The sequence below is a fragment of the Somniosus microcephalus genome, chromosome 12, assembly GCF_052327205.1.
Source record: "Somniosus microcephalus isolate GS21.2 chromosome 12, FLI_Smic_1.0, whole genome shotgun sequence".
Taxonomy (NCBI): Eukaryota; Metazoa; Chordata; class Chondrichthyes; order Squaliformes; family Somniosidae; genus Somniosus; species Somniosus microcephalus.
In genome coordinates, this window is record NC_140998.1 from 200,912,090 (window position 1) to 200,939,172 (window position 27,083).

General features: G+C 48.7%; 1 protein-coding gene across 2 annotated transcripts; it reads left to right on the forward strand.

Annotated features, from left to right (window-relative positions):
* The first annotated feature begins 6,460 nt into the window (after nucleotides 1-6,460).
* Nucleotides 6,461-22,446, forward strand: LOC147109891 (uncharacterized). 2 transcript variants are annotated; one of them, XM_086004225.1, is made up of 5 exons: nucleotides 6,461-6,886; nucleotides 12,766-12,880; nucleotides 15,028-15,144; nucleotides 18,829-18,966; nucleotides 22,209-22,446. In XM_086004225.1, exons 2-5 carry the CDS (start codon nucleotides 12,832-12,834, stop codon nucleotides 22,382-22,384), a joined length of 480 nt encoding a protein of 159 aa, XP_085860351.1. In that variant the 5' UTR covers nucleotides 6,461-6,886; nucleotides 12,766-12,831; the 3' UTR covers nucleotides 22,385-22,446. The 2 variants fall into 2 exon arrangements, with proteins under 2 accessions (XP_085860351.1, XP_085860350.1); XM_086004224.1 differs by lacking the exon at nucleotides 6,461-6,886 and having other exon boundaries at nucleotides 12,345-12,880.
* Nucleotides 22,447-27,083: the final 4,637 nt, after the last annotated feature.

Here is a 27,083-nt window from a genome sequence, read left to right on the forward strand (position 1 = left end):
GCTCACTCCCCATACCCTGTAATATCCCACCCAGTCTAATCTCAACACCCCGCTCACTCCACATACCGTGTACTATCCCACCCAGTCTAACCTCAACCCCCGCTCACTCCCCATACCGTGTAATATCCCACCCAGTCTAATCCCACTCTCCTGCTCACTCCCCATACCCTGTAATATCCCACCCAGTCTAATCCCACTCTCCTGCTCACTCCCCAGAAACTGTAATATACCACCCTCCTGCTCACCCCCCAGACCCTGTAATATCCCACTCTCCTGCTCACTCCCCAGACCCTGCAATATCCCACCCAGTCCAATCCCACTCTCCTGCTCACTCCCCACAACCTTTAATATCCCACCCAGTCTAATCCCATTCTCCCCCTCACTCCCCACACCCTTTAATATCCCACCCTGGAATATCACACTCTCCCCCTCACTCCCCAGACCCTGTAATATCCCACCCAGTCCAATCCCACCCTCCTGCTCACTCCCCAGAATCTGTAATATACCACCCTCCTGCTCACTCCCCACAACCTTTAATATCCCACCCAGTCTAATCCCACTCTCCCCCTCACTCGCCACACCCTGTAATATCCCACCCAGTCCAATCCCACCCTCCTGCTCACTCTCCATACCCTGTAATATCCCACCCAGTCTAATCCCACCCTCCTGCTCACTCCCCAGACCCTGTAATATACCACTCTCCGGCTCACTCCCCAGACCCTGTAATATCCCACTCTCCTGCTCACTCCCCAGACCCTGCAATATCCCACTCTCCCCCTCACTCCCCTCAACCTTTAATATCCCACACAGTCTAATCCCACTCTCCCGCTGACTCCCCACAACCTTTAATATCCCACCCAGTCTAATCCCACTCTCCTGCTCATTCCCCAGACCCTGTAATATCCCACTGTCCCCCCTCACTCCCCACAACCTTTAATATCCCACCGTCCCTCTCACTCCCCACAACCTTTAATATCCCACTGTCCCCTCACTCCCCACACCCTTTAATATCCCGCATAGTCTAATACCACTCTCCCGCTCACTCCCCATACCCTTTAATATCCCACCCAGTCTAACCCCACCCACCTCACTGCCCATACCCTTCACTATCCCACCTCGTTGACTTGAATTGAAATGAACATTGGGCATTGTGTAAAACGAGTCGCTGAATCGTTAGTGTCCATTTTGCACTATTGTCATGGCCATCCCTTAAATTTCTAAAACGGAACCTCAGATCACCATTGACATCACAGCAGCAGAATGATTGAGAAGTTCACAGCCATTGTATATCAGATAACACTATTTCTCCGGTAGTCTGAAAGGAATGCTCAGGGACTGTTTATAAAATCAGACACCTCACCTTGTTATGATCACCTGTCAATATAGAGTGAACATGGGATACATATTTTCAGGGATGCGTGACTGTTTGGCTGTGTTAGCTTCTAATATTTATTTGCTTCCTCTTAATCGGCACATATGAAGAAGGCAGTTTGCAAACACAGAGTCACTTCTGCTCAGTGCTGTGGGCTCGCCACATCAAAGGGCAAAATGAAGGTGTCGCTTTGCATTGTCATCGTCTGCACTTGTTTTGCTGAAGGTGAGTCTGTTCCATTTTAATTAGTTCTTGGGATCGGTGGGACACAGCTCTTGATGGTGCAAGCCCGGGGTACATGTTGTCCAGACCGGGGAATGGTAACAGCTTCCCTTCCTTGAACCAGTTCGGCAAACATCCAGCAGCTTTCCTGCTCAATATTGCTTCTGGTTCTAGTTCACAAATACTGACATTGGGGCCCCAGGTTGCGGAGGAGGAGTGAGGGGGTTTGATGGGGAGAGTGATGGAAATGGATTAGTGAAGTTAACCGGGAAACCGCCAGAGTGTTGTTTGAGTCAAGTAATGGAGTAAAACAGACACCTTAATATCCCACCCAGTCTAATCTCAACCCCCGCTCACTCCCCATACCGTGTAATATCCCACCCAGTCTAATCTCAACACCCCGCTCACTCCCCATACCGTGTAATATCCCACCCAGTCTAATCTCAACCCCCGCTCACTCCCCATACCGTGTAATATCCCACCCAGTCTAATCTCAACCCCCGCTCACTCCCCATTCCAGGTAATATCCCACCCAGTCAAATTTCAACCCCCTGCTCACTCCCCATAACGTGTAATATCCCACCCAGTCTAATCCCAACACCCCGCTCACTCCCCATACCGTGTAATATCCCACCCAGTCTAATCTCAACACCCCGCTCACTCCCCATACCGTGTAATATCCCACCCAGTCTAATCCCAACACCCCGCTCACTCCCCATACCCTGCAATATCACATCCAGTCGAATCTCAAACCAGCTCACGCCCCATACCGTGTAATATCCCACCCAGTCGAATCTCAACCCCCGCTCACTCCCCATACCAGGTAATATCCCACCCAGTCTAATCTCAACTCCCCGCTCACTCCCCATACCGTGTAATATCCCACCCAGTCTAATCTCAACCCCCCGCTCCCTCCCCATACCGTGTAATATCCCACCCAGTCTAATCTCAACCCCCCGCTCACTTCCCATACTGTGTAATATCCCACCCAGCCTAATCTCAACCCCCGCTCACTCCCCATACTGTGTAATATCCCACCCAGTCTAATCTCAACACCCCGCTCGCTCCCCATACCGTGTAATATCCCACCCAGTCTAATCTCAACACCCTGCTCACTCCCCATACCATGTAATATCCCACCCAGTCGAATCTCAACACCCCGCTCACTCCCCATACCGTGTAATATCCCACCCAGTCTAATCTCAAACCCCGCTCACTCCCCATACTGTGTAATATCCCACCCAGTCTAATCTCAACACCCTGCTCACTCCCCATACCGTGTAATATCCCACCCAGTCTAATCTCAGCCCGCGCTCACTCCCCATACCGTGTAATTTTCCACCCAGTCTAATCTCAACACCCCGCTCACTCCCCTTACCGTGTAATATCCCACCCAGTCCAATCTCAACACCCCGCTCACTCCCCATACCGTGTAATATCCCACCCAGTCTAACCTCAACCCCCCGCTCACTCCCCATACATGTAATATCCCACCCGGTCTAATCTCAACACCCGCTCACTCCCCATACCGTGTAATATCCCACCCAGTCTAATCTCAACCCCCCGCTCACTCCCCATACAGTGTAATATCTCACCAGTCTAATCTCAACCCCCGCTAACACCCCATACCGTGTAATATCCCACCCAGTCTAATCTCAACACCCCGCTCACTCCCCATACCGTGTAATATCCCACCCAGTCTAATCTCAACCCCCGCTCACTCCCCATACCGTGTAATATCCCACCCAGTCTAATCTCACCAACCGCTCACTCCCCATACCGTGTAATATCCCACCCAGTCTAATCTCAACCCCCGCTCACTCCCCATACCGTGTAATATCCCACCCAGTCTAATCTCACCAACCGCTCACTCCCCATACCGTGTAGTATCCCACCCAGTCTAATCTCAACCCCCACTCACTCCCCATACCGTGTAATATCCCACCCAGTCTAATCTCAACCCCCCGCTCTCTCCCCATACCGTGTAATATCCCACCCAATCTAATCTCAACACCCCGCTCACTCCCCATACCATGTAATATCCCACCCAGTCTAATCTCAACCCCCGCTCACTCCTCATACCGTGTAATATCCCACCCAGTCTAATCTCCACCCCCCCGCTCACTCCCCATACCGTGTAATATCCCACCCAGTCTAATCTCAACCCCCGCTCACTCCCCATACTGTGTGATATCCCACCCAGTCTAATCTCAACCCCCGCTCACTCGCCATACCGTGTAATATCCCACCCAGTCTAATCTCAACCCCTGCTCACTCCCCATACCGTGTAATATCCCACCCAGTCTAATCTCAACCCCCCGCTCACACCCCATACATGTAATATCCCACCCAGTCTAATCTCAACCCCCCACTCACTCCCCATACCGTGTAATATCCCACCCAGTCTAATCTCAACCCCCGCTCACTCCCCATACCGTGTAATATCCCACCCAGTCTAATCTCACCAACCGTTCACTCCCCATACTGTGTAATATCCCACCCAGTCTAATCTCAACCCCTGCTCACTCCCCATACCGTGTAATATCCCACCCAGTCTAATCTCAACACCTGCTCACTCCCCATACCGTGTAATATCCCACCCAGTCTAATCCCAACACCCCGCTCACTCCCCATACCCTGCAATGTCACACCCAGTCTAATCTCAAACCAGCTCACTCCCCATACCGTGTAATATCCCACCCAGTCTAATCTCAACTCCCGCTCACTCCCCATACCAGGTAATATCCCACCCAGTCTAATCCCAACACCCCGCTCACTCCCCATACCCTGCAATATCACATCCAGTCGAATCTCAAACCAGCTCACGCCCCACACCGTGTAATATCCCACCCAGTCTAATCTCAACCCCCGCTCACTCCCCATACCAGGTAATATCCCACCCAGTCTAATCTCAACTCCCCGCTCACTCCCCATACCGTGTAATATCCCACACAGTCTAATCTCAACCCCCCGCTCACTCCCCAAACCGTGTAATATCCCACCCAGCCTAATCTCAACCCCCGCTCACTCCCCATACTGTGTAATATCCCACCCAGTCTAATCTCAACACCCCGCTCACTCCCCATACCGTGTAATATCCCACCCAGTCTAATCTCAACCCCCCGCTCACTCCCCATACTGTGTAATATCCCACCCAGTCTAATCTCAACCCCCGCTCACTCCCCATACCGTGTAATATCCCACCCAGTCTAATCTCAACCCCCGCTCACTCCCCATACCCTGTAATATCCCACCCAGTCTAATCTCAACACCCTGCTCACTCCCCATACCGTGTAATATCCCACCCAGTCTAATCTCAGCCCCCGCTCACTCCCCATACCGTGTAATATCCCACCCAGTCTAATCTCAACACCCCGCTCACTCCCCATACCGTGTAATATCCCACCCAATCTAACCTCAACCCCCGCTCACTCCCCACACCAGGTAATATCCCACCCAGTCTAATCTCAACTCCCCGCTCACTCCCCATACCATGTAATATCCCACCCAGTCTAATCTCAACTCCCCGCTCACTCCCCATACTGTGTAATATCCCACCCAATCTAATCTCAACACCCCGCTCACTCCCCATACCGTGTAATATCCCACCCAGTCTAATCTCAACACCCCGCTCACTCCCCATACTGTGTAATATCCCACCCAGTCTAATCTCAACTCCCCGCTCACTCCCCATACCGTGTAATATCCCACCCAGTCTAATCTCAACCCCCGCTCACTCCCCATACCCTGTAATATCCAACCCAGTCTAATCTCAACACCCTGCTCACTCCCCATACCGTGTAATTTCCCACCCAGTCTAATCTCAACACCCCGCTCACTCCCCTTACCGTGTAATATCCCACCCAGTCTAATCTCAACACCCCGCTCACTCCCCATACCGTGTAATATCCCACCCAGTCTAACCTCAACCCCCGCTCACTCCCCATACCGTGTAATATCCCACCCAGTCTAATCCCACTCTCCTGCTCACTCCCCATACCCTGTAATATCCCACCCAGTCTAATCCCACTCTCCTGCTCACTCCCCAGAAACTGTAATATACCACCCTCCTGCTCACCCCCCAGACCCTGTAATATCCCACTCTCCTGCTCACTCCCCAGACCCTGCAATATCCCACCCAGTCCAATCCCACTCTCCTGCTCACTCCCCACAACCTTTAATATCCCACCCAGTCTAATCCCACTCTCCCCCTCACTCCCCACACCCTTTAATATCCCACCCTGGAATATCACACTCTCCCCCTCACTCCCCAGACCCTGTAATATCCCACCCAGTCCAATCCCACCATCCTGCTCACTCTCCATACCCTGTAATATCCCACCCAGTCTAATCCTACCCTCCTGCTCACTCCCCAGACCCTGTAATATCCCACTCTCCCGCTCACTCCCCAGACCATGTAATATCCCACTCTCCTGCTCACTCCCCAGACCCTGCAATATCCCACTCTCCCCCTCACTCCCCTCAACCTTTAATATCCCACACAGTCTAATCCCACTCTCCCGCTGACTCCCCACAACCTTTAATATCCCACCCAGTCTAATCCCACTCTCCTGCTCATTCCCCAGACCCTGTAATATCCCACTGTCCCCCCTCACTCCCCACAACCTTTAATATCCCACTGTCCCTCTCACTCCCCACAACCTTTAATATCCCACTGTCCCCTCACTCCCCACACCCTTTAATATCCCGCCCAGTCTAATACCACTCTCCCGCTCACTCCCCATACCCTTTAATATCCCACCCAGTCTAACCCCACCCACCTCACTGCCCATACCCTTCACTATCCCACCTCGTTGACTTGAATTTAAATGAACATTGGGCATTGTGTAAAACGAGTCGCTGAATCGTTAGTGTCCATTTTGCACTATTGTCATGACCATCCCTTAAATTTCTAAAACGGAACCTCAGATCACCATTGACATCACAGCAGCAGAATGATTGAGAAGTTCACAGCCATTGTATATCAGATAACACTATTTCTCCGGTAGTCTGAAAGGAATGCTCAGGGACTGTTTATAAAATCAGACACCTCACCTTGTTATGATCACCTGTCAATATAGAGTGAACATGGGATACATATTTTCAGGGATGCGTGACTGTTTGGCTGTGTTAGCTTCTAATATTTATTTGCTTCCTCTTAATCGGCACATATGAAGAAGGCAGTTTGCAAACACAGAGTCACTTCTGCTCAGTGCTGTGGGCTCGCCACATCAAAGGGCAAAATGAAGGTGTCGCTTTGCATTGTCATCGTCTGCACTTGTTTTGCTGAAGGTGAGTCTGTTTCATTTTAATTACAATACAATACAATACAAATCGCTTTATTGGCATGATAAGGTACATCTTATGTTGCCAAAGCATCAAAATACATTTATGGTTGAACACATAAACGCGGTTCCATTCATAGTGTATAAGCAGGTATATCCCTGAGTTTATAAATATACATTCGCCTTGTTTATATATACTCTTGTCTTAGTTTACTGGTTGTCCTTCTGTTCATGGCAAGCTGTAACATAGTGTGCCGCCAGTGTTACACAGCTTCTCTCCTCCCCCAGTAGGAATGGGAGTTTTTGGTTGTCAGTCAGATTTCTGAATTCAGGGCATATTTGTGAGAATTTTTGGTAGAAATTCTCTCTGATGCCCTGATATTTTCCACAGGCTGTGAGGAAGTGCATCTCTGTCTCAACTACTCCCTGACTGCAGTGAGAGCATATCCTGTCTTCTCTTGGCAGCCTGGTCTGCCTGTGTCTGCCTTTTTCGATCGCTAGGCTTTGTTCGCTAAGTCTGTACCTTGTCAAGGTTCTTCTCAGTTTGTTATCCTTTACCATGGTCAGGTAATCAGCTATGTTGTATTGTCTGTTTCGGGCCAAGTAGCAATTGAGTTTGCTTTGGGTTTTTGTTGTTTCTGCCCAATATGTCAGATATTTTTCCTTTTGCTTAGCGACGATTGTGTTGGGTCGAATTCTTTGTGTTACCCTGTCACTGTCCTGGGACTGGTTATTGTTAGTATTGTTATTAGTTACTTTATTGAGTCCCAGGACTAGTTGACTGAGGGTATTCTTCTTTATGGTCAGCTCTTGGCATTTCAGGGCGTCGTAGTGATAGCATTGGGGGTTGCTCATTTATAGATGATTCCAAAATTTGGTGGCTCTTTTTTGGATAGTGATTATTAATGGGTATTGGCCTAGTTCCGCCCTGCATGCGTTGTTTACTGTTTTCCTTTGAGTCCGGAGGATACTTTTACAGAATTCCGCATGTAGGATCTCAATTGGGTGTTCTTGGGATCTGTGGGACACAGCTCTTGATGGTGCAAGCCCGGTGTACATGTTGTCCAGACCGGGGAATGGTAACAGCTTCCCTTCCTTGAACCAGTTCGGCAAACATCCAGCAGCTTTCCTGCTCAATATTGCTTCTGGTTCTAGTTCACAAATACTGACATTGGGGCCCCAGGTTGCGGAGGAGGAGTGAGGGAGTTTGATGGGGAGAGTGATGAAAATGGTTAATGAAGTTAACCGGAGAACCACCAGAGTGTTGTTTGAGGAAAGTCATGGAGTAAAACAGACACCTTAATATCCCACCCAGTCTAATCTCAACACCCCACTCACTCCCCATACCGTGTAATATCCCACCCAGTCTAATCTCAACTCCCCGCTCACTCCCCATACTGTGTAATATCCCACCCAGTCTAATCTCAACCCCCGCTCACTCCCCATACTGTGTAATATCCCACCCAGTCTAATCTCAACTCCCCGCTCACTCCCCATACTGTGTAATATCCCACCCAGTCTAATCTCAACCCCCGTTCACTCCCCATACCGTGTAATATCCCACCCAGTCTAATCTCAACCCCCGCTCACTCCCCATACCGTGTAATATCCCACCCAGTTTAATCTCAACCCCCGCTCACTCCCCATACCCTGTAATATCCCACCCAGTCTAATCTCAACTCCCCGCTCACTCCCCATACCATGAAATATCCCACCCAGTCTAATCTCAACACCCGCTCACACCCCATACCGTGTAATATCCCACCCAGTCTAATCTCAACACCCGCTCACTCCCCATACCGTGTAATATCCCACCCAGTCTAATCTCAACCCCCCGCTCACTCCCCATACCGTGTAATATCCCACCCACTCTAATCTCAACCCCCCGCTCACTCCCCATACCGTGTAATATCCCACCCAGTCTAATCTCAACACCCCGCTCACTCCCCATAACGTGTAATATCCCACCCAGTCTAATCTCAACACCCCGCCCACTCCCCATACCGTGTAATATCCCACCCAGTCTAATCTCAACACCCCGCTCACTCCCCATACCGTGTAATATCCCACCCAGTCTAATCTCAACCCCCCGCTCATTCCCATACCGTGTAATATCCCACCCAGTCTAATCTCAACCCCCGCTCACTCCCCATACCGTGTAATATCACACCCAGTCGAATCTCAACCCCCCGCTCACTCCCCATACCGTGTAATATCCCACCCAGTCTAATCTCAACCCCCGCTCACTCCCCATACTGTGTAATATCCCACCCAGTCTAATCTCAACCCCCCGCTCACTCCCCATACCGTGTAATATCCCACCCAGTCTAATCTCAACACCCCGTTCACTCCCCATACTGTGTAATATCCCACCCAGTCTAATCTCAACCCCCCGCTCACTCCCCATACCGTGTAGTATCCCACCGAGTCAAATTTCAACCCCCTGCTCACTCCTCATACCGTGTAATATCACACCCAGTCTAATCTCAACCCAGCTCACTCCCCATACCGTGTAATATCCCACCCAGTCTAATCCCAACACCCCGCTCACTCCCCATACCCTGCAATATCACACCCAATCTAATCTCAAACCAGCTCACTCCCCATACCGTGTAATATCCCACCCAGTCTAATCTCAACCCCCGCTCACTCCCCATTCCATGTAATATCCCACCCAGTCTAATCTCAACCCCCGCTCACTCCCCATACCGTGCAATATCCCACCCAGTCTAATCTCAACCCCCGCTCACTCCCCATACCGTGTAATATCACACCCAGTCTAATCTCAACACCCCGCTCACTCCCCATACCGTGTAATATCCCACCCAGTCTAAACTCAACACCCCGCTCACTCCCCATACCCTGTAATATCCCACCCAGTCTAATCTCAACCCCCCGCTCACTCCCCATACCGTGTAATATCCCACCCAGTCTAATCCCAACACCCCGCTCACTCCCCATACTGTGTAATATCCCACCCAGTCTAATCCCAACACCCCGCTCACTCCCCATACCCTGCAATATCACACCCAGTCTAATCTCAAACCAGCTCACTCCCCATACCGTGTAATATCCCACCCAGTCTAATCTCAACCCCCGCTCACTCCCCATACCAGGTAATATCCCACCCAGTCAAATTTCAACCCCCTGCTCACTCCCCATAACGTGTAATATCCCACCCAGTCTAATCCCAACACCCCGCTCACTCCCCATACCCTGCAATATCACATCCAGTCGAATCTCAAACCAGCTCACGCCGCATACCGTGTAATATCCCACCCAGTCTAATCTCAACCCCCGCTCACTCCCCATACCGTGTAATATCCCACACAGTCTAATCTCAACCCCCCGCTCACTCCCCATACCGTGTAATATCCCACCCAGTCTAATCTCAACCTCCCGCTCACTCCCCATACTGTGTAATATCCCACCCAGTCTAATCTCAACACCCCGCTCACGCCCCATACTGTGTAATATCCCACCCAGCCTAATCTCAACCCCCGCTCACTCCCCATACTGTGTAATATCCCACCCAGTCTAATCTCAACACCCCGCTCACTCCCCATACCGTGTAATATCCCACCCAGTCTAATCTCAACCCCCCGCTCACTCCCCATACTGTGTAATATCCCACCCAGTCTAATCTCAACCCCGCTCACTCCCCATACCGTGTAATATCCCACCCAGTCTAATCTCAACCCCCGCTCACTCCCCATACCCTGTAATATCCCACCCAGTCTAATCTCAACACCCTGCTCACTCCCCATACCGTGTAATATCCCACCCAGTCTAATCTCAGACCCCGCTCACTCCCCATACCATGTAATTTCCCACCCAGTCTAATCTCAACACCCCGCTCACTCCCCTTACCATGTAATATCCCACCCAGTCTAATCTCAACACCCCGCTCACTCCCCATACCGTGTAATATCCCACCCAATCGAACCTCAACCCCTGCTCACTCCCCATACCAGGTAATATCCCACCCAGTCTAATCTCAACTCCCCGCTCACTCCCCATACCGTGTAATATCCCACCCAGTCTAATCTCAACCCCCCGCTCACTCCCCATACTGTGTAATATCCCACCCAGTCTAATCTCAACACCCCGCTCACTCCCCATACCGTGTAATATCCCACCCAGTCTAATCTGAACCCCCGCTCACTCCCCATACTGTGTAATATCCCACCCAGTCTAATCTCAACACCCCGCTCACTCCCCATACAGTGTAATATCCCACCCAGTCTAATCTCAACCCCCTGCTCACTCCCCATACTGTGTAATATCCCACCCAGTCTAATCTCAACCCCGCTAACTCCCCATACCGTGTAATATCCCACCCAGTCTAATCTCAACCCCCGCTCACTCCCCATACCCTGTAATATCCCACCCAGTCTAATCTCAACACCCTGCTCACTCCCCATACCGTGTAATATCCCACCCAGTCTAATCTCAGCCCCCGCTCACTCCCCATACCGTGTAATTTCCCACCCAGTCTAATCTCAACACCCCGCTCACTCCCCTTACCGTGTAATATCCCACCCAGTCTAATCTCAACACCCCGCTCACTCCCCATACCGTGTAATATCCCACCCAGTCTAACCTCAACCCCCGCTCACTCCCCATACCGTGTAATATCCCACCCAGTCTAATCCCACTCTCCTGCTCACTCCCCATACCCTGTAATATCCCACCCAGTCTAATCCCACTCTCCTGCTCACTCCCCAGAAACTGTAATATACCACCCTCCTGCTCACCCCCCAGACCCTGTAATATCCCACTCTCCTGCTCACTCCCCAGACCCTGCAATATCCCACCTAGTCCAATCCCACTCTCCTGCTCACTCCCCACAACCTTTAATATCCCACCCAGTCTAATCCCACTCTCCCCCTCACTCCCCACACCCTTTAATATCCCACCCTGGAATATCACACTCTCCCCCTCACTCCCCAGACCCTGTAATATCCCACCCAGTCCAATCCCACCCTCCTGCTCACTCCCCATACCCTATAATATCCCACCCAGTCTAATCACACTCTCCTGCTCACTCCCCAGAACCTGTAATATACCACCCTCCTGCTCACTCCCCACAACCTTTAATATCCCACCCAGTCTAATCCCACTCTCCCCCTCACTCCCCACACCCTATAATATCCCACCCTGTAATATCCTACACTCCCCCTCACTCCCCAGACCCTGTAATATCCCACCCAGTCCAATCCCACCCTCCTGCTCACTCTCCATACCCTGTAATATCCCACCCAGTCTAATCCCACCCTCCTGCTCACTCCCCAGACCCTGTAATATCCCACTCTCCCGCTCACTCCCCAGACCCTGTAATATCCCACTCTCCTGCTCACTCCCCAGACCCTGCAATATCCCACTCTCCCCCTCACTCCCCTCAACCTTTAATATCCCACACAGTCTAATCCCACTCTCCCGCTGACTCCCCACAACCTTTAATATCCCACCCAGTCTAACCCCACCCACCTCACTGCCCATACCCTTCACTATCCCACCTCGTTGACTTGAATTGAAATGAACATTGGGCATTGTGTAAAACGAGTCGCTGAATCGTTAGTGTCCATTTTGCACTATTGTCATGACCATCCCTTAAATTTCTAAAACGGAACCTCAGATCACCATTGACATCACAGCAGCAGAATGATTGAGAAGTTCACAGCCATTGTATATCAGATAACACTATTTCTCCGGTAGTCTGAAAGGAATGCTCAGGGACTGTTTATAAAATGAGACACCTCACCTTGTTATGATCACCTGTCAATATAGAGTGAACATGGGATACATATTTTCAGGGATGCGTGACTGTTTGGCTGTGTTAGCTTCTAATATTTATTTGCTTCCTCTTAATCGGCACATATGAAGAAGGCAGTTTGCAAACACAGAGTCACTTCTGCTCAGTGCTGTGGGCTCGCCACATCAAAGGGCAAAATGAAGGTGTCGCTTTGCATTGTCATCGTCTGCACTTGTTTTGCTGAAGGTGAGTCTGTTCCATTTTAATTAGTTCTTGGGATCTGTGGGACACAGCTCTTGATGGTGCAAGGCCGGGGTACATGTTGTCCAGACCGGGGAATGGTAACAGCTTCCCTTCCTTGAACCAGTTCGGCAAACATCCAGCAGCTTTCCTGCTCAATATTGCTTCTGGTTCTAGTTCACAAATACTGACATTGGGGCCCCAGGTTGCGGAGGAGGAGTGAGGGGGTTTGATGGGGAGAGTGATGGAAATGGATTAGTGAAGTTAACCGGGAAACCGCCAGAGTGTTGTTTGAGTCAAGTAATGGAGTAAAACAGACACCTTAATATCCCACCCAGTCTAATCTCAACCCCCGCTCATTCCCCATACCATGTAATATCCCACGCAGTCTAATCTCAATCCCCTCTCACTCCCCATACCGTGTAATATCCCACCCGGTCTAATCTCAATCCCCTCTCACTCCCCATACCGTGTAATATCCCACCCAGTCTAATCTCAACACCCCGCTCACTCCCCATACCGTGTAATATCCCACCCAGTCTAATCTCAACACCCCGCTCACTCTCCATACCGTGTAATATCCCACCCAGTCTAATCTCAACACCCCGCTCACTCCCCATACCATGTAATATCCCACCCAGTCTAATCTCAACCCCCCGCTCACTCCCCATACCGTGTAATATCCCACCCAGTCTAATCTGAACCCCCGCTCACTCCCCATACCGTGTAATATCCCACCCAGTCTAATCTGAACCCCCACTCACTCCCCATACCGTGTAATATCACACCCAGTTTAATCTCAACCCCCGCTCACTCCCCATACCGTGTAATATCCCACCCAGTCTAATCTGAACCCCTGCTCACTCCCCATACCGTGTAATATCACACCAGTTTAATCTCAACCCCCGCTCACTCCCCATACCGTGTAATATTTCACCCAGTCTAATCTGAACCCCCGCTCACTCCCCATACCGTGTAATATCCCACCCAGTCTAATCTCAACCCCCCGCTCACTCCCCATACTGTGTAATATCCCACCCAGTGTAATCTCAACACCCCGCTCACTCCCCGTACCGTGTAATATCCCACCCAGTCTAATCTCAACCCCCCGCTCACTCCCCATACCCTGTAATATCCCACACAGTCTAATCTCAACCCCCCTGCTCACTCCCCATACCGTGTAATATCCCACCCAGTCTAATCTCAACAGCCCCTCACTCCCCGTAACCTTTAATATCTCACCCAGTCTAAGCACTGTCTACTGCTCATTCCGCACACCCTTTAATAGCCTACTCAGTCTCATACTACCCTCCTGCTCACTCCCTATACTTTTTAATATCCCACCCTGTTTAATCCCACTCTCCTGCTCACTCTCCATACCGTTGAACAACCCTCCTAGTCTAATCTCGCCCCGTGTACTCTTTAATATCCCACCAATCTAATCTCACACTCCTGCTCACTCATCATACCGTTCAATAATCCACCTTGTCTAATCTCACTCTCCTTTACAGTCCACTGATGAAGGAGCAACATTGCATTGAGTTACAGAGAATTTACAACACAGAAACAGTACATTCTGTGCTAGTGTTTATCATGCACACGGACCTCCTCCCACCTTAGTTCATCTCACCTGCATTGAAGGGGAAGCCCGATGAAAACCTGAGGCAGATAGTAATAGAAGATTATACCGATAGGGTGCGATGAAATGGCGTGGGTGGCGGCTCGTGTGCAGAATACACACTGGCAGGAACAGTTGGTCCAAATGGCCCACCTCGTGTAGTACAGTCCATGTAATACATCTCTGCTGTTATCTGCTTGTTCATTTACTTTCCAATCCCATTCAGTGCAGCGTCATCTTTCTGTCTTTCGAAGTCTAGATGTAATTCGACCAGTAGCTAAAACAATAATAATATACAAAGCGGTCGATTGTTACTTCAGCCATACTTTCAAACTCACCTGGTTATTAAGATGTGTGGAAAGTCTATTGGGGATGGGGTCAGCTAACATAAGTATGTAATATGAAAGTTCAAGGTATTACAATATAAAGGATAGAACCGAAGTAAAGGTACAATAGGGACCACATCCCTGAACTAACAAGAGCCTCTATTTGAAACTCAGAAATGGCTCAATTTCCCCCACTCTTTCTCTTCCAGTGTCAGCTCTGAACTGTTACACTTGTTACGCACCGTCGGGTTCGTGTAAACCAGATACAACAACATGCAAATCTGGGATCACGGCATGTGAGACCATTTCATACACAACCATCGCCGGTAATGCTGCTTTTTACAAAACTGTTTTGATATTGCATGAAAATTGTGACATTTTAAAAAGTGTTTGTTGATTTCCGAAACGTTTTCACTCTTTCTTGGCTTCTAGCTCATTGATAGAAAGAAAGACTTGCATTTCAATCGCGCCTTTCACGACCTCAGGACATCCCAAAGTGCTTCACAGTGAATGAAGTAATTTTTGAAGTGTAGTCAGTGTTGTAATGTAGGAACTGCGGCAGCCAATTTACGCACAGCAAGCTCCCACAAACAGCAATGTGATGATGACCAGTTGATTTATTTTTAGTGATGTTGATTGAGGGATAAATATTGGCCCCAGGACACTGGGGAGAACTCCCCTGCTCTCCTTGAAATAGAGCCACGGGATCTCTTACATCCACCTGAGAGAGCAGACAGGGACCTCGGTTTAACATCTCACCCGAAAGACGGCACCTCCGACAGTGCAGCGCTCCCTCAGCACTGCGCTGGTGTGTCAGCCTAGATTTTTGTGCTCAAGTCTCTGGAGTGGGACTTGAACCCACAACCTTCTGACTCAGAGGCGAGGGGTGCTACCCACAAAGACTTTGCACATCCATTAGTAGAATTTATTGATTGCTGATGTGGCAAAAACTTGCCTTATTATCGGAGGGGCTTTTGAAGGGTCTTGATAGATTAAGCAAGAAGAAATTGCTGCCAGTGGACAGAGATTTGAGGGAAAGATGTGGAGAATTTTTTTAATGCAGCGAGTTGTTATGATCTGGAATGCATTGCCTGAAAGGGCGGTGGAAGCAGATTCAATAATAACTTTCAAAAGGGAATTGGATGAATACTTGAAAGGTAACATTTTGCAGGGCTATGGGACTAATTGGTTAGATATTTCAAAGAGCCAACACATGCGTGATGGGCTGAATGGCCCCTTTCAGTGCTGTATCGGTCTATAATTCGATGATATTCAACATGGGCTGTGTTTGGCAATTCGGGTGGGGATGGGGTGGGGGTTTAGGAGGATCTTGGTGAGTTTGGGGGTTAGTCAGTGGGCGGTAATCTCATAGGGTGCTGATATGCAGGTGGTCTGCACTCTATCGATTTATCCAATCATCTTGGGTTCACTTACAGTCAGAGGGTGACAGGCGGTGTGGACTGTGGTGATAAAGCCTGTCAATGTTGATTCTCCACTCCATGCACAGCCTGTGCAACACTCGCGCATCTCTGTAAGTGTGCCTCGGGTTTATTCAGCACATTGTTGGCATAGTGGTTAGCACTGTTGCCTCACAGCGCCAGGGACCCGGGTTCGAATCCGGCCTCGGGTGACTGTCTGTGTGGAGTTTGCACATTCTCCCTGTGTCTGCGTGGGTTTCCTCCGGGTGCTCCGGTTTTCTCCCACAGTCCAAAGATGTGCGGGTTAGGTTGATTGGCTATGATAAAATTGACCCTTAGTGTTAGGGGGATTAAATACGTGGGGTTACGGGGATCGGGTGGGATATGTGTCAGTGCAGGCTCGATGGGCCAAAATGGCCTCTATCTGCACTGTGGGGTTTCTGTGATTCTGTGATTGTTGGATTGCACCATAGCTGGAGGCGGGGGCACACCCATCATCGTTCTGTTCAAAGTGAGAACTGGACGAAGCTCCTGGCCATTGGCTAATCGTCCTATTGGCAGCAGGCCTTGTTGGCAAGGGTTGCGGTCTAGCCTTTGAAAGTAGCATCATATCTTCAGCATCTCTGCCGAGAGAACATGGAGATTGCAAGTCCACCAGAGTAGGTTGAGCGGAGCGTTTGTTTTGGCTGAAATGTTCCTAGCTCTCCATTGTTAGAACAGATTGTGTTGGGTGGGATATGTTTGATGTGAAAATTGGAGCTGGCGTGTTTTTGCATGTTGCAGGTCGAAGGGCAAGAATGAGTGGATGTATAATTGGGTTGGGTGGCCCCTGAACGAGGGGGCAGCCTAAACAGTTCTATCCCCTGTTCCTGACCATCATCCAATGGCCACAATGGATGGTGATTGAAGCTGTCTGTACAGAAGATTGAGCTTGGCTGTTGAAATGACTTCTTAGAAGGGGCTTTACTGCCACCGATGCGACCCAGCGCTTCAGAGAGTTGGAAGGAAAGAACATGAGAAGGAGGACGAGGTGGTTTAGCAAGCTCTGTAGGCTCCATCTAACGCATCTTGGGCAACTGCCTGCCCATACTGTCGTAAAATAATCCTCAAAAATCTTTCAGTTTCAATGGGCAAACACTTGTGTTAAAATAGGTCGAACGGGAGGTTAGTTTGAACTCAAGAAATTTCACCCCACCCTCTGCTGTAGATCGAGCGTTTCCTTTGATTTGCACTTGTTCAAAGCAAGCCTCCAGCGGCTGACAGAAGGGGAAGCTTGGGCAGAAAACAGTGAGAGAAATTATGGTCTGGATATGTCACTTACACTAAGGTTCCTCAAATTATAGAATGTGATCAAACTCAGTGGAGAAGATGCAAGCATTTTAAGGTAATTGACAAAAGAACCAGAGTGGGAGATGAGGAGGATTTTTGTTACGCAGCGAGTTGTTGTGATCTGGAATGCACTGCCTGAAAGGGTGGCGGAAGCAGATTCAATAATAACTTTCAGAACGGAATTAGAAAAATACTTGAAAAAGCAACATTTGCTGTGCTTTGGGAAAAGAGCAGGGTATTGGGACTAATTGGATAGCTCTTTCACAGAGCCATCACACGCACAATGGGCCGAATGGTCTGTTTCAGTGCTGTACCCATCTGTGATTCTATGAGCTTCTGGTCCAACCCAGATTTGTGTTTCACTCCTTTTGCTGGGGCTCTGGTTGTGAAGAAGCATTTAAATGTCAGGGAATTAACTTGCAAAACAGAGTTGCATGAGAGTGCGATGAATAGGTCGATACAGAGAAAGACATAGACAGATTGGGGGTGATTTGAACTTTTAGGTGATAGTGTAAAATGCGTGATCTTGAATTAGCCTCTCATTATACAACCCGCCCAATGCTTCCTTCTATTGACTTTAATCAGGCGCTAAATCCACATCGCCCATTTTACACTATCACTCAAAGTTGTCATGACCCCCATTGAGTGAAGACACACAGATAGATGGACAGAGAGATAGATAGATAGAAAGCAAGGAGAGCAGAGCAGAGAAGGCTAAGAGGAGATTTGATAGAGGTTTTTAAATCTTAAAGGGTTTAGATGGAGCAAATAAGGAGAAACTGTTTCCAATGGCTGAAGGGTTGATTGGCAAAAGAACCAGAGGAGAGATGATGAAAACTTGCTTACGAAACAAGTGGTTAGGATTTAGCTGATAGGGTGATGGATGCCGATATATTAGTAGCCTTCAGAAGGGAATTGGATAAATACTTGAAGTAGTAAAAATTGCAGGGATATGGGGAAAGAACGGGAGGAGTGGGACTAACTGGATTGTTTGTCAAAAGAGCTGGCGCAGACTCGATGGGCCGAATGGCCTCCTCCTGTGCTGTACTATTCTATTATTGTATGACTCTAAGAGACAGAGAAAGAGGTAGATGCACAGACAGAGAGACAGAAAGCTGAGGTTATTTCTTGGACCATGACGAGGAATTGAATAATGGTCTTTGTTGAGCTGAATTGAATTGCTCTCAACACAATCATACTGAACTATGACCAAAAATGAGGAAAAAGTGTCAAGTTCCAACTCTGACTTGTGCTTGTTTTCAGAGGGAACAACCACCAGTATGATTAGGCAAACGTGTGCCTCTTCCTCTGAAGACATTTCTTTTAACAGTGGAGTCGTGTCCATCTCCCAGACCAGCAGATTCTGTGATTCTGATCTCTGTAATGATCAGATTTTTGCAGGTAAGGCTACAGTGCGTGATTATCTAATTCAGATCCGATAGATCTATTTAATGGGTGTATGTAATGCGCATCCCCGATTATCATCAGATGCTTAGGCCCTAATCTTTGGAATTCCCTCCCTAATCCGCTCCGCCTTTCTACCTCTCCCACCTCCTTAAAACCTACCTCTGACCAAGCTTTTTAGACACCTGTCCGAATATCTCTCTATGTGGCTCGGTGCCAAACTGTGTTTGATAAAGCTCCTGTGAAAGAAAGACTTGCATTTCTATAGCGCCTTTCATGATCTCAGGACGTCCCAAAGGGTTTTACAGCCAATGAGGTACTTTAACAAATCGGCAGTACTGAAGCATCCTGGGACGTTTTACTACGTTAAAGGCGCTATTTGAATGCATTTTTTTGTTATTGTTGTAATCCATATATTTATATGTAAAATAGTGTTGTCATTGGCCCAGAAATTCGGGTCTTCACGCGTGAGTACACACTGGGTACTCACACGTAGGCCCAACGAAAGTGCCGGTTTCATGCATGCACTGCGCATAAGCGGGAAACCGGAACTTCCGTTCCCCTGAAAGAAGGGGTTGACAGGTGGAACGCGTGTGCGGGAGAGGCAGCGCGGGCGCATCGAACTTACGTTCCTTTTGCAGGTTTCTCTGGGAGGGTAAGTCTCCAGCAGTTACACTTTTAAAAAGCAGGTGCAAGGCCTGCTTTTAACAAGGAAGGTGGCAAATTAATTAAAATTAAAACATTTTTTCCACAGGTTTATTATTTTTAAATACTTTAAAGAAAGGTAAGTTTATTTTTAGCCCTGTTAGAAAATGTAATTAATTTTTTCAAAAATTTTAATTATTATTTAAAATAGTTATTTCATGTAATTTATAATTATTTTAAAAATGTGATTTAAATTTTTTTTTGTGGAATTTTAGTGATGTTTTGGGGCTTATAGTATTTATAGGTTTGACAGCTCTTCCTGTCAAACTTATGAATGCAGCATTTCCTGCTACCATTGGCTCTCCATGGCCCATGTGATCCCAGTGGACGCATCGAACGAACTGCGCCCCTGGGATACGCGAGCACTGCGCGCCGGCAGTTGGAGGAGGCCCAGGATCGGAATCCCACGCGGGCCCACAGCTCAACGGCCGACACGCTAGGTAAGTGCAGGTCGGGGGCTTGCACCCGCTGGAAGCCTCCGACCCGAATTTCTGGGCCAATATAACTTACTAACAGTCCTCATAGATACACAACCATCATGGCCTGGATTTACCAGCCAAAAGATGTAGTTTAGCGCAACACCTCTTTAAATCACCTTTCGATGAGTTCAGCCACAGTTCCCCACGGAATATCAGTTATTACTCCAGGCCCCAGAGAGGGTATTTGATCCGTGTGTGAACTGGGTGAAAACTAATTGCGCAGATTGCTTCAGCTTAACTCTCACTTTTCCGTGTTAAGAAATTCCTAGCAATTTGGTCGTTGAGGTGCTGTGGGGTGAAATTGGTCCTGGGCGGTAGCACAAAATGGGCGACGGCAAGTCGGCGCCCATCTTACCCCCCCAACCACCAGTTTACTGTTCCACTGAAGTCAATTGAAAACGAATATCGTGCGGGGCGTAACATGGGCGGCCGATTTGCTCCTGCCCACGAATAATTTGACCCCGCTGTGTTGAACTGATGAATTTGCATCAAGCACGTCCTAATGGGATTGGTTTTATTTTATTAAATTCATGGGATGTGGGTGTCGCTGGCAACGCCAGCATTTATTGCCCATCCCTAATTTCCCTCGAGAAGTTGCGATGAGCCACTTTCTTGAACCACTGCAGTCCTCCCTGAGGTGAATCAAATCAAATCAAAATCAAATCAAATCAACTTTTATTGTCATTGTTAGTGCACAAGTGCAGTACAACGAAATGTAGGCTTACGGCTCCCGAGAGTGTACATTTAGATGAAGACATTTAAACATTCAACATACATTTGGCTTGTAATACATTAACATAAACATAACCATAATAAAGTGCATTGGCAGATGTGCAGGCTTTAGAGTTTATTTGTGGACTTCAGTAGGATGACAGCCCTGGGAAAGAAGCTGTTCCTAAATCTGGTCGTACGGGTGCGAATGCATCTGTAGCGTCTCCCAGATGGCAGGAGGGCGAACAGACTGTGGCTAGGGTGGTTAGGGTCTTTGATGATGGACCGTGACCTCCGTAAACAGCGTTTCTGGTATATGTGCTCTATGGTCGGTAGCCGGGTGCCGGTAATGCGTTGGGCAGTTTTGACTACCCGCTGCAGGGCTTTCCGGTCATAGTAGCTACAGCTGCCATACCATGCTGTGATACAGTTTGTCAGGATGCTCTCTATTGTGCAGCGGTAAAAGTTAGAGAGGATCAGGGGTGACCGGTTACATCCCTTCAGCCTCCTTAGGAAATATAGGCGCTGCTGGGCCTTCTTCACCAGAGAGGAGGTATTGAGAGACCAGGAGAGGTCTTCCGTGATGTGGACTCCGAGGAACTTAGAGCTGTCCACCCTTTCCACCACAGCCCCATGGATGTGGATGGGGGTGTGACTTCTGCCTTTAGACTTCCTGAAGTCCACAATGATTTCTTTGGTTTTCTTGATGTTCAGGGCCAGGTTGTTATCGGCGCACCACTTCACGAGATGCTGGACCTCCTCCCTGTAGGCTGACTCATCGTTGTTGGTGATCTGGCCTATTACCGTGGTATCACCCGCAAACTTGATGATGGTGTTGGAACCATGAACAGACACACAGTCGTGGGTGAAGAGGGAGTAGAGGAGGGGGCTCAGCACACATCCTTGTGGGGCCCCCGTGTTCAGGGGGATCTCCCACAGTGTTGTTAGGATTCTTATTGGTTTTCCTAGTGGTTTGGTACAACTGATGGGCTTGCTAGGCCATTTCAGAGGGCAGTTAAGAGTCAACCACGTTGCTTTGGGTCTAGAGTCACGTATGGGTCAGACTGGGTAAGCACGGCAGATTTCCTTCCCTAAAGGACATTAATGAACCAGATTTTTTTTTACAACAATCCGGTAGTTACATGGTGACCAATCCTGAAACTTGCTTTTTATTCCAGATTTATATAACTAACTGAATTTCAATTCCACAGCTGCCGTGGTGGGATTTGAACTCATGTCTTTGGATTAATAGTCCAGTAACATCACCACTATGCTACCGTTCCGAAGAATGAAAATGTTAGTGATATCCAATACATGGTTCCTTTTCTTTGGTTTCCATTTCAGAGCCACCCATTACCACCCTGAATGGATTGGAATGCTACGGATGTTATGTGGAATCCCGTGAGTCCTGCAGGAGTAAACAACAAATAGTGAAGTGTGTCGGACAAGAAAATCAGTGCCTAACTGGATCAGGCCGTCAGAGAGTGTGTATGTTTAACGTTTCTGTTTCATCGATGTAACTTCTTCTAAATGCTGGCCTGTCTCATTCTGAACAAATGAAAAGAACTCAACATAAAATTTATCTGTCACTCAGCGTCAGTTCGAAAGGAGTTCTGTTCAGGTACATGGAATCATGAAATGATAGGGCGCAGAAGGAGGCCATTTGCCCCATCGTGCCTGTGCCGGCTCTTTGAAAGAGCTATTCAATTAGGCCCACTCCCTCTGCCCTTTCCCCATAGAGCTGGAAGTATCCCCCCTGTCAGAAACCGTTACCTGATCTGCATAGATGGGCCTTATGTGTAACCACAGGAAACAGTGGGTGCAGGGGGGGGCGGGGGGGGGTGCTGCAGGGGGCTGTTTGGGGAGGGGTTCGATCTTCAACTTGCCACCTGGGCCTGAAACTGGAGGGTTTCAACCTGCACTTTGTAAAGTTGGGCGTGAAACGGGCGGTAGAGGATTGGTGACCAATTTTACAACTCTGCCCAATTTACTTTTAAACTGACGATTTTAGGAGGACGATGTAGGCATAGAAATCAGGCAGGGGGATTGTGATATACTTAAACAAATTAGTATTGAGAGGGAGGAGGTACTAGCGGTTTTAGCGGGCTTGAAAGTGGATAAATTCCCAGGCCCAGACGAGATGTATCCCAGGAGGCTGTGTGAGGCAAGGGAGGTTGCAGGGGCTCTGGCACAAATTTTCAGAACCTCTCTGGCCACAGGGGAGGTGCCAGGGGACTGGAGGACAGCTAACGCAGTGCCATTATTCAAGAAGGGAAGTAGGGATAAACCAGGGAATTACAGGCCAGTGAGCCTAACATCAGTGGTAGGGAAAATATTGGAAAAAATTCTGAGGGAAAGAACCAGTCTCCACTTGGAGATGCAAGGATTAATCAAAGATAGTCAGCATGGCTTTATCAGGGGGAGATCATGTCTAACCAATTTGATTGAATTTTTCGAGGGGGTGACTAGGTGTGTGGATGAGGGCAGTGCAGTTGATGTAGTCTACATGGACTTCAGTAAGGCTTTTGACAAAGTCCCGCATAGGAGACTGGTCAAGAAGGTAAGAGCCCATGGGATCCAGGGCAATTTGGCACATTGGATCCAAAATTGGCTTAATGGCAGGAGGCAGAGGGTGATGGTTGAAGGTTGTTTTTGTGACTGGAAGCCTGTGTCCAGTGGTGTACCGCAGGGATCGGTGCTGGGTCCTTTGCTGTTTGTAGTGTACATTAATGATTTAGATATGAATGTAGGAGGTATGATCAGTAAGTTTGCAGATGATATGAAAATTGGTGGAGTGGTAAATAGCGAGGAGGGAAGCCTCAGGCTACATGATGATATAGACGGGTTGGTCAGATGGGCAGAACAGTGGCAAATGGAATTTAACCCTGAAAAGTGTGAGGTGATGCATTTTGGTAGGACTTACAAGGCAAGGGAATACACAATGTATAGTAGGACCCTAGGAAGGACAGAGGATCAGAGGGACCTTGGTATGCATGTACATAGATCCCTGAAGGCAGCAGGACAGGTAGGTAAGGTTGTTAAAAAGGCATATGGGATACTTGAGGCCAATTCATTAAATATATTCAAAAAGGAGTTAGATATATTTCTTAAGGCTAAATTGATCAAGGGATATGGGGAGAAAGCAGGGACAGGATGATCAGCCATGATCTGATTAAATGGCAGAACAGGCTCGAGTGGCCGAATGGCCTACTCCTGCTCCTATCTTATATGTTTCTATGTTTGCCTTCATTAGCCGAGGCATAGAATATATGAGCAGGGAGGTTATGATGGAGCTGTACAAAACTCTAGTTAGGCCACAGCTGGAATACTGTGTGCAGTCTGGTCGCCACACTATAGGAGGGATGTGATTGCATTGGAGAGGGTGCAGAGGAGATTCACCAGGATGTTACCTGGGCTGGAGCGCTTCAGCTATGAAGAGAGACTGGACAGGCTGGGGTTGTTTTCCTTAGAGCAGAGAAGGCTGAGGGGGGACCTGATTGAGGTGTACAAAATTATGAGGAGCATAGATAGGGTAGATAGAAAGGAACTTTTCCCCTTAGTAGAGGGGTCAATAACCAGGGGGCATAGTTTCAAGGTAAGAGGCGGGAGGTTTAGAGGGGATTTGAGGAAAAACATTTTCACCCAGAGGGTGGTTGGAATCTGGAACTCACTGCCTGAAAGGGTGGTAGAGGCAGGAACCCTCACAACATTCAAGAAGCATTTAGATGAGCACTTGAAACGTCACAGCATACAAGGCTACGGACCAAGTGCTGGAAAATGGGATTAGAATAGACAGGGCTTGATGGCTGGCGTGGACATGATGGGCCGAAGGGCCTCTTTCTGTGCTGTATAACTCGATGACATCAGTGGAAAGGAATATCAGGGTATAAAACGGGCCAACGATTCGCCAAAGCCTATTTTGCCCAGTTATTTTTTTGCAGTGTACAAAGTAACTGCTGCATACGGGATCCTGGGCTTTATAAACAGAGGCATTGTGTATAAAAGCAAGGAAGTTACGGCAAAATCAAAGCCAATGCAATTAAAGGGTCAGTTGCAGAGTGATTCCTAAACAGGCTCAGTGATAGAAAGCAGAAATAACAACAGAAAACGCTGGAAAAACTCAGCAGGCCAGGCAACATCCGTGGAGAGAAAATAGAGACAACGTTTCGGGTGAAAACCCCTTTGTCAAGACTAAAGAAGCACAGGAAATGAAATAGGTTAAGAGACCGGGCTGGGAGAGAACAAAAGAGAAGAGACATTAAGAGGTATTCAAAACGAGACGAGATGGTGATCGGACTAGTGGAGACAAAAGACGGCTCTAGATTGGGTGTGAAATGCGCTGGCAGAATGGGAGACAGCTGCCATGTGGGAGAGAGAAAAAGGGGGGGGGGGAAAGGCCAAAACAAAGGTGTGGATTAAAAATGTAATAGGGGCCGAGGTTATGATCTGAAATTGTTGAACTCGATGTTGAGTCCGGATGGCTGTAAAGTGCCTTATCGGAAGATGAGGTGCTGTTCCTCGAGCTTACGCTGAGCTTCCGTGGAACAATGCAAGAGCCCGAGGACGGTGAGGTCTGAGTGGGAATGGGGCGGTGAATTAAAATGACAGGCGACCGGAAGCTCGGGGTCACCCTTACGGACTGAACGGAGGTGTTCCGCAAAGCGGTCACCCAATCTGCGTTTGGTCTCCCCAATGTAGAGGAGACCACATTGTGAGCAGCGAATACAGTATACTAGATTGCAAGAAGTACAAGTAAATCGCTGTTTCACCTGGAAGGGGTGTTTGGGGCCCTGGACAGTGGGAAGGGGGGAGGTATAAGGGCAGGTGTTACATCTCCTGCGCTTGCACGGGAAGGTGCCAGGCAAAGGGGAAGGGGTGCTGGGGGTGATAGAGGAGTGGACTAGGGTGTCTCGGAGGGAGCGGTCCCTATGGAATGCTGAAAGGGGAGGGGAGGGGAAGATGCGTCTGGTGGTAGGATCACTTTGGAGGTGGCGGAGGATGATCCGTTGAATGTGAAGGCTGGTGGGGTGAAAGGTGAGGACAAGGGGAACCCTATCGTGGTTCCGGGAGGGAGAGGCAGGGGTGAGGGCAGAAGTGCGGGAGATAGAACGGACACGGTCAAGGGCCGTGTCAACCACGGTAGAGGGGAATCCTCGGTTGAGGAAAAAGGAAGACATGTTGGAAGCACTGGTGTGGACGGTGGCATCGTCTGAGCAGATGCGGCGGAGACGGATAAACTGGGAGAATGGAATAGAGTCCTTACAGGTGGCAGGGTGGGAGGAAGTGTAGTCCAAGTAGCTGTGGGAGTCAGTGGGCTTGTAGTGAATGTTGGTCAATAACCTATCCCCAGAGATGGAGATGGAGAAGTCGAGGAAGGGAAGGGAAGAGTCAGAAATGGACCATGTGAAGGTGAGGGAAAGGTGGAAATTGGAGGCAAAGTGAATGAAATTGTCTAGTTCAGGGCGAGAGCAGGAAACGGCACTGATACAGTCATCAATGTATCGGAAAAAGAGGTGAGGGAGGGGACCCAAGTAGGACTGGAACAAAGTGTGTTCCACATATCCCACGAAAGGCAGGCATAGCTAGGACCCATGCGGGTACCCATAGCAAGACCTTTGATTTGGAGAAAATGAGTGGAGTCAAAGGAGAAGTTGTTCAATGTGAGAACAAGTTCAGCCAGGCGGAGGAGGGTAGTGGTGGATGGGGACTAGTCGGGCCTCTGTTCAAGAATGAAGTGGAGCGCCCTCAGGCCATCCTGGTGGGGGATGGAGGTGTAGAAAGCAGAGAGTTGTGGTGAATGGTTGTTTTTCAGACTGGAGGGAGGTATACAGTGGTGTTCCCCAGGGGTCAGTATTGGGACCACTGCTCTTTTTGATACATATATTACTGACCTGGACTTGGGTATCATATCAAAGTTTGCATATGACACAAAACTCGGAAATGCACTAAACAATGAGACAGATAGTAACAGACTTCAGGAGGACATAGACAGACTGGTAAAATGCGCAGACACGTGGCAGATTACATTTAATGCAGAGAAGTGATTCATTTTGGAAGCAAGAATGAGGAGAGGCAATATAAACTAAATGGTACCATTTTAAAGGGTGGGGGAAGGAACAGAGAGATTTGGGGGGCTTCACGTACACAAATCTTTGAAGGTGGCAGTGGAAGTTGAGAAGGCTGTTGAAAAAGCTTCTGGGACCCCAGGCTTTATAAATA